This window comes from Nothobranchius furzeri, chromosome 5 (genome assembly GCF_043380555.1).
Source record: "Nothobranchius furzeri strain GRZ-AD chromosome 5, NfurGRZ-RIMD1, whole genome shotgun sequence".
Lineage (NCBI taxonomy): Eukaryota > Metazoa > Chordata > Actinopteri > Cyprinodontiformes > Nothobranchiidae > Nothobranchius > Nothobranchius furzeri.
Genome location: NC_091745.1, coordinates 69,985,014 through 69,992,308, shown reverse-complemented (window position 1 = coordinate 69,992,308; position 7,295 = coordinate 69,985,014). Strand labels below are relative to the sequence as shown.

The 7,295-nt window shown below is 46.7% G+C and overlaps 2 protein-coding genes across 9 annotated transcripts; both read right to left on the bottom strand.

The window, feature by feature from the left end:
• Positions 1-1,798: 1,798 nt before the first annotated feature.
• On the bottom strand, positions 1,799-3,582 carry LOC139069874 (uncharacterized). The gene is made up of 4 exons (XM_070551076.1): positions 3,383-3,582; positions 2,992-3,302; positions 2,685-2,897; positions 1,799-2,602 (listed from the first exon to the last, which is right to left on the bottom strand). The coding sequence occupies exons 1-4, from the start codon at positions 3,418-3,420 to the stop codon at positions 2,538-2,540; spliced, it is 627 nt and encodes a 208-aa protein (XP_070407177.1). The 5' UTR covers positions 3,421-3,582; the 3' UTR covers positions 1,799-2,537.
• LOC139069873 (spectrin alpha chain, non-erythrocytic 1-like) lies at positions 3,582-7,026 on the bottom strand. 8 transcript variants are annotated; one of them, XM_070551073.1, is made up of 8 exons: positions 6,891-7,007; positions 6,277-6,430; positions 5,319-5,441; positions 5,031-5,248; positions 4,842-4,918; positions 4,673-4,777; positions 4,565-4,597; positions 3,582-4,492 (listed from the first exon to the last, which is right to left on the bottom strand). In XM_070551073.1, the coding sequence occupies exons 3-6, from the start codon at positions 5,326-5,328 to the stop codon at positions 4,771-4,773; spliced, it is 312 nt and encodes a 103-aa protein (XP_070407174.1). In that variant the 5' UTR covers positions 5,329-5,441; positions 6,277-6,430; positions 6,891-7,007; the 3' UTR covers positions 3,582-4,492; positions 4,565-4,597; positions 4,673-4,770. The 8 variants fall into 8 exon arrangements, with proteins under 8 accessions (XP_070407174.1, XP_070407176.1, XP_070407168.1 ...); XM_070551075.1 differs by having other exon boundaries at positions 4,842-4,946; positions 6,891-6,997; XM_070551067.1 differs by having other exon boundaries at positions 3,582-4,597.
• Between the last annotated feature and the right edge of the window lie 269 nt (positions 7,027-7,295).

Here is a 7,295-nt window from a genome sequence, read left to right as displayed (position 1 = left end):
TTCTACTCCAGGTCCTTCCTGGTCCCGAAGCGGGGAGGGACTGGGATTCGCCCGATCCTGGATCTGAGGGCCCTGAACCGATGCCTCAGAAAGTACAGATTCAAAATGCTCACGCTCTCATCCCTTTTGCGTCTGACTCACCAGAGCAACTGGTTCACCTAAATCGACCTGAGGGACGCGTGCTTTCATATTCCCGTGTACCCTCCACACAAGAAATTTCTGAGGTTTGCCTTTCAGGGAGTGTGTTACGAATACACCGTGCTCCCATTCGGCCTCTTGCTGAGCCCGAGGGTGTTTGTCAGGTGTACGGAGGCGGCGATCGCCCCTCTGAGAGGGAGGGGCATTCGGCTGGCCCATAGACTGTACATACTGGACAAACGGATTCCATTGCCTCCAATAACACGTTTGTTGTCTATAATGGGAGGTGGCCACCACCGCCATTTTGACCGTGTCACAGGTTCCGTCCAGCCCAGACAATTCCATAAAAGGGAAGAGAGGAGGCGCTGAGGGTGTGGCTGTAAGGCATGGCTCGAGTGACGACACCCAGGCGAACTAGCTACGAGCTAACCTGAAGCTAACCCTGGCTAACCCAAAGCTAAAGCGGAGGTGGGAGCCGAGCTAACGGATGTAGCCACCTAGCTTCAACCCAACCGGAGCTAACTGGAACACCCATCGACCTGAACCTTACACAGAGTTTAGGTGGAGGTTTTCTGCGCCTGTTCGTGAGAAGTACCTGTATTAAAAAAGTTTTAAATCGGTAAGTTTATAATTTATTTCCGTAATGAAAACATTTTGCTTTGAGCAAGTTTTCAGTACAGTTTTTTTCGGCACTATCACTCCTGAGTCGCACCAGCCATTAAATGTATCATGAAGAAGAGAAAATATATTTAAGTCGTATTTTGGGGGGACATTTTATTATCTTTCTTACAAAATCTGAGACCAAGCGTTTCACATTGCAACACAAGCACCGGTAACCATAACAGAATGAACAACAGCCAGCAGAGGAGAGGATGGCGGTGTTTCAAACCCTCCCGGCCGGCGAGGAGAGCTCATTCCTGGGCTGGAGCCGGCCCTCAGCACCCCGCCACAGGCTCTAACAGATGCTGGCGGTGTTTGAAACCCTCCCAGCGGGACAGGGGAACTCATTCTTGTGTGGGTCGGAGTCGGCCCGCAGCAGCGCGGTGTAGCCTACATATTTTGTTATATAAGTCGCTCCGGAGTATAAGTAGCAGGACCAGCCAGAATATGTAAAAAAGTGCGAGTTATAGTCCGGAAAATATGGCAGTTATTTGTATTCGAGCTAAATTAGCAGCCTAAATACATTTCATATATTTCCAAAATGTGATACTTGTTTGTATCTTGTACAGCCAACTAGTCTTTATTCTGGACTCAGTACAATTTACCAAAAGTAAAGAGACATTCTACAGATGAAGTAAGCACAAGATAACTTACTGGAAGACACGGGATTATCATGAGAACCAGAACAAGAGAGCCTGATAACAGTCATGTGAAAATAACAGTTAAAAAGTATGTATGTATGTATAATAGAAATAAAAATATATTAGAATTAGTGTAACTCACTGTGATCCAAACAATAAATCAGCCATAGCTGATTAGTAAATATGACATGAGGTCTGGGAGTTTTTAATTTTCATTTTTTTCTTAGATCTGTTTAAATGTCACCATGGCAGCCTGTGTGTCTCCAACATCAGCTACACAAAGCAGCAAGTGTAAGTTCCACATACCTGTCTCACCACTTCATGTATGGTTTTGTACTTTAAACAATGACAAACCTGTTATTTTTTCTCCATAGCCATTTGGATCATTGGAGACAGCTATGTGAGGCGTGGTGCCCAGAGAGCTGCAGAGACAACCTTGGCCTCCCTGACGTCTGTGTCTCCTGGTTCGGTTGGGGCGGACCATCGACATACATACATGTGCCGACACTTTGCGCCCTGTTTTATAAAATGTAGTGTTAAAAATAAATGTTTTTGCTCAATTACTGGAATTTCTTTGGTTAAGACAAAAGTGAGGAATAATCATTTACAAGTTATTTGTACAACAGGCCCATTTTAAATCCCAACAGTTTCTTAGCAGACAATAGAAATGTGTTCTTTACTAACTTTACTTGGTTTAAAAATCTTACTAAAATAGTGCCGTATTGCAAAACCCAATCATACTTGTTATGTAAACATTAGCTTTGTAGATATTTTTTACAGATATATATTTGTGTGCAACAAATCCAAACTTAAATAATTTGTCATTCTTTATTGAAAAACAACAAAATACAGTTATACAGAAGTGTGGGAAAATAATGTGAAAGTATTGCTATTTAAATGTAATCCTATTTATCTTTAAAAAGAAAAACTCTAAAAATGTCCTGTACAGCATCATGACAGAAGAATGGTGGTCTGTCTGTCAGAATGTGCTGAACAGATTTGCTCTTTGAAGAGGAGTGTCATGTTTGGAGGAAGGTACTTAACCCAAGACATGCAGAATACAACACTGACCAAAAACTGATGGAAAAAATGATTTATTTATAAGGAGGAACTTAAGGTGCACAGATAAGTCTGTGGTTGGAAATGCAACAACAGCTCAGCGTCTGGAGGAGGGAGAACACAGGTGAGCTTAGGTTCTGGTTTCAAAATCCATTGTAGGCAGGCAGAGGTGTTCAGCAGACTTACTGTGGTGGGTGTATGTGTTGGCTGGAGGAGGGAGAGGTAGAGAGCCGGGGGAAGCGCAGGAGAGGGAGCAGAGGTGGAGAGAAGCGGGGCGTCCTGGTGGATGGGGCACTGGGTGAGATGAGAGGTGGGTTATGGAGGGTGGTGATAAGGTCCGTGTGTTGAATATCCAAATCCTGGAGTAGAGGTCAGTATCCAATGAGGTCGACAGGAATCCTGAAGAATGGTAAATCCAATATAAGAGCAAAAACACTACGAAATAACATTAATCCTAGGAACACTAGAGGTAACACGAGTGGCTGGTTACTACCAAAACTGAGGCAATCTTCTGGCGTCAAATTGTGTCCTCCATCCACCTTAAATAGGAAAGCACCCCGCTGATTGCTGATCAGGAACGGCTGGGGTGGAGTCACCAGAACCATGAAGAACGTGTCTCCAGAGACAACCCGGGTCCTGGTACCGATCAGGAAGCGGACCTTATCACCCAGAGCTGCCAGGTCACGCTCAAAGCCTTCATGTTCACGCTGCAGAGCCTGAACGCTGGCCAGGTCGTGGCCGTAGTTGTCTGTGTTCAGGGCCTGGTTCTTCTCCTCGATCCACTCTTTGGTCTCATCAGCGTCTCTGAGAAGACATCAGAACTCCGTCTGAGTGTGGGTCCAAACTCTACTGACCCGTAAGCGGCGCATAAGTGTGCGGGGTACCTGTGGAAGCGCTGCACCTCATGGGCGCTGCCCAGCATGTTGCTCCGGTCTTCAGCCAGCTGTTGCAGCGAGCCCCAGCGGTTGTTCAGCTCCTGGAGAGAAACCAAACCCAGTGAGATGAAGGTGGACGCCAGCGGGCTGGACGCCGGCTGAGGAAACCTGGAGACGGATCGCTCAGACAGGAAGGGAAGAGCTTCCTCTTACCTTGATGGAATTAAAGTTAGCCGTCGTCTGAACCCCCAACCGTACGGTCTGAGGTCAAAGGTCACAGGAAACACACACCAGTCAGCAGTCATACAGATGCATATAGATAACTGTAGCCATGGCAACCAGCTGACATGTCCCCACTTTCACCAGCACCTGGTGCCTGCCGGGTCACCTGAATTCCTGTGTGATGTCAGCACGGTTGGCCGTGACTGCGGCCATCAGAGGTGACCTCTGATCAGCTGAATGAACTCACCTTCTAGGGTGACGCCGTGTTACCCCGGGTTTCCACGGGAGCTGTCAGCAGCACGTTACTGCAGCAGCACGTCTTGCTCGCGTAAGCTGCTGCTTGGCCCTTCCCACGAGACGCGAAGCAGCAGGGGAGCAGCTGTCACCGACCGAGCACGAAGTCACACGAGTGACTTCGTCAGTAAACACAACAACAAGCAGGAGAAAATTACAACATGGTTTGTGTTTTATGTTCTGTCCATTTTATAATCGCCAATACGGACCTGAAAAACAAAGGAGACCGCTAGCTAGGTGATAACTTCTCACGGGGCCGCAGTTAGTAACCTTTTTTAAAAGTAAAGCAACCGGAAGGCAGTACGTTCTTTATTCTGAAAATCTCGGTAGCTTCTCTCAATTTCCGCGTCCGATTTCCTGTCTTTCCTTCCCCAAAAATGTCGAACTTGACCCGTTTCAGAGGCGTCGCGCGTAGAAAATAGAACCGGCGCGTAAAGGCCGCGACATGCTGCTCCTGAGACGCGGCCGACTCGCGCTGCTGACGGCTCCAGTGGAAAAGGTTCTGTTGACCACAGCGGTTCCTATCAGCAGCTATGACGTGCTGCTGCAGTAACGTGCTGCTGACGGCTCCTGTGGAAAGCCGGGGTTAGAGTCGGCTTCATCCTGTAAACAAACAAATGAGTGGTAACAAAAACACCACGTCTGGTTCTGGTGGAGGCGGAGGACAACACGCACCTTTCCAGGAGCAGAACCCAGATGTTCTTGTTGCTACAAACAGAGACGAGCAGAGTTAACAAACCAGGAAGTGAGAGGGACCAGCTGCTGCAGACAGGTGACGCTCACCTGAGCCTGAACCATAGGAGCCTCCTCAGCCATCAGACCTTCTGACTCCAGTTCAGATGCCACCTTGTTGATGTCCCTCAGGCGGGACTCGTTGGCCTTCAGGTCCTGCAGGACACCTGAGCTGATCTGACAGCTGCTGCTGGAAGACGGAGAGGAGGAAAAGTCCGACCTTCTGGAAGTCGTCAAACTTCTTCTGCAAGACCTCGACCTGCTCCAGGTCCGACCCGTCTCTCCATCCTCATTCAGCTAAAGACGCGAGTTCAAGTAAAACAACCTAAAGTCACACAAACACAAAGCAGGTGTGGAGATGTTCGCTCTGAGCTGGAGGTCGTTCCTCGGCTGTGAAGGGCACACGAACCTTGTTGGTGCTGTTGAGCAGCGTGAGGATGTCGCCCTTCTTCATGGTGACCTCTCGAGGACTCTTCTCCTGGTAGTCGTACAGAGCCAGAACCAGCTCCTTCCCGGTCTCATCGTCAGTTGGAGCCACTTGTTGCTGTCGGGTTAACAGGTCTGGTGTTAGAACGCGGTGGATAAGAATGTTCTGACGGGCCGAGGGTTCTGAACCAGCGAAGTGACCTGGACCCAAACAAAGTGAGCCAGAACCTGCAGACACCTCAGAAACATGTCAGGACCAGACCTGCTCTACCTTCCTCCATTATGGTCTCTCCTTTCTGGGTGACAGCCTTGATGCGAGGTTCATGACCTGTGATCTCAGCCTGCAGAGCCTGGTGCTTCTTCAGCAGGTTCTGGACACCAATCAGGTCCTTCCCTGAGGACACATGTTAGAGTTCAGCATTATGCAGTAGACAGACCAGTTTAACCTAGGGGTTTCTTTCTTCTACAGTCTGCTCTTTAACTGTATTATTTCCTGCTATTTCAGCTGTTAACTTTATTTTCTCTCTAAGTGTTTTTCTCCCCAGAAGAAGCTACAACGATGTTCTGCTGAGCTGTGGTGGCCTCATGGAGGGGGCCATCATCTAGCACACTGCTGCTAACCACTTAATCATTCTCCCTCTCCTGATAATAACATTTTACTTTCTTTGATGTTGGATGTACTACTACTAGTTTACCCGTTTAATTATAGATTCACTAGGATAAATACAATAAAATTTATCTCTCGCCAAATAGAATATTTACTAAGAAATCACAATGTAACGTGTGGTGTGTGTGTGTGTGTGTGTGTGTGTAAAAGCCATGTGTAGTGTTTATTTATAAAGCATATGTTGTTGGATTTTATCCAGAATCGAGACTTTGAAAATATATAGTTTAATTACAGTTTGATTTATTTGACATCTGTATAATGTTTATTATTTTGTTTTTTCCCCCTAAATACCTAACGTTTGAGTTTAACATGAATATCAGTCATTCATCCCAATACATGAAGTTACACATTTTAAATTTTAATAGGGGAAGACTGCAGGAGGGAGCGGTAAAATCATAGACTGTACATACTTGCTACCCGCCGGCTGTGATCACAAGCGACAACATATTAGTTCCCGCTGCTTCTTCGGTAAACAGCGCAAACAAAAACAAAGAAACTTGGGATCTTGTCGGCGTGGCGGTGGGATTTAAGGGAAATGCTGTATGCCCTATAGACTTCTCACCGAGCTGCAGTATTTCTCCGGTCAGATCTGTCTCTGAGAGCTCCACGAGCGGTCAGCCCGCGCAGAAACTAGCCGCCGCACCGGTCAGGCTGCCTGGCCTGACCGCTGGGGATTACCGGATGGAAGAATGGACACAGGTGTCACTCCAAGCCTGCTGGAGATTTTAAGGGTTCAGATGAAAACACCCTACCACTCAGGCTGCTTACACATATTAAGTTGTCACTGTTGCGCTCACGCCGTAATACAGTATTAGATGCGATTAAAGTCAGACATGAAAAACTCCACGAGCGGTCAGACCGCGCAGCAGCTAGGCGCAGCAAGTAGGCGCCGGATCGCTCAGGCTGCCCGGCCTGACCGCTGGGGATTACCGGGTGGAAGAATGGACACAGAAGTCTCCCTCTTAGCGCTCCGTCATATTTCAACCCATTTTGATCTTTTACCATATTACCCATCTAAATATGCCCTATTAATTATTTTACCGTATTTTACATTTAAATTTCATGGTTAAACAGTACATGCTACATGTTAAACTGATAGTTAGCTAGCTACTTCGGTAAACTCAGCTAGTTTAAAGGCAGCAGTGACATAAAATACGAATATAGATTTTAACTTACCGAAAAAAATGAAGTGGAGACTCCTTGGACGCTCTATTAGTGCAATTAATACCACTGCAAGTCATTTTGTCCAACAATTGCACAAATAATATCCAAAACAGAATTCACAAGCACAGAGACTCAAAATCCCGAAACAGCTTCCAGGAGGGGCCGAGGCTGTACTGAGGCCTTTCCACGGAGCTAGCTCTGTGGTCACGTGGGTCAGAGGCGGCGGTCACGTGTGTCGGATGCTCATTAATTATACAGAATTTTAGGCTTTCAATACACTTAAACAGAAGAGTGAGAAAAAAATTCACCCCCCTCAGAGTTGTCATGAGTATAAACTAGATAATTTAGACAAAAAACATGTTTTGGTACCAGGCTGTAAACATGTTTATTTCTGCTGTGAAATCGGCATTTTTAACA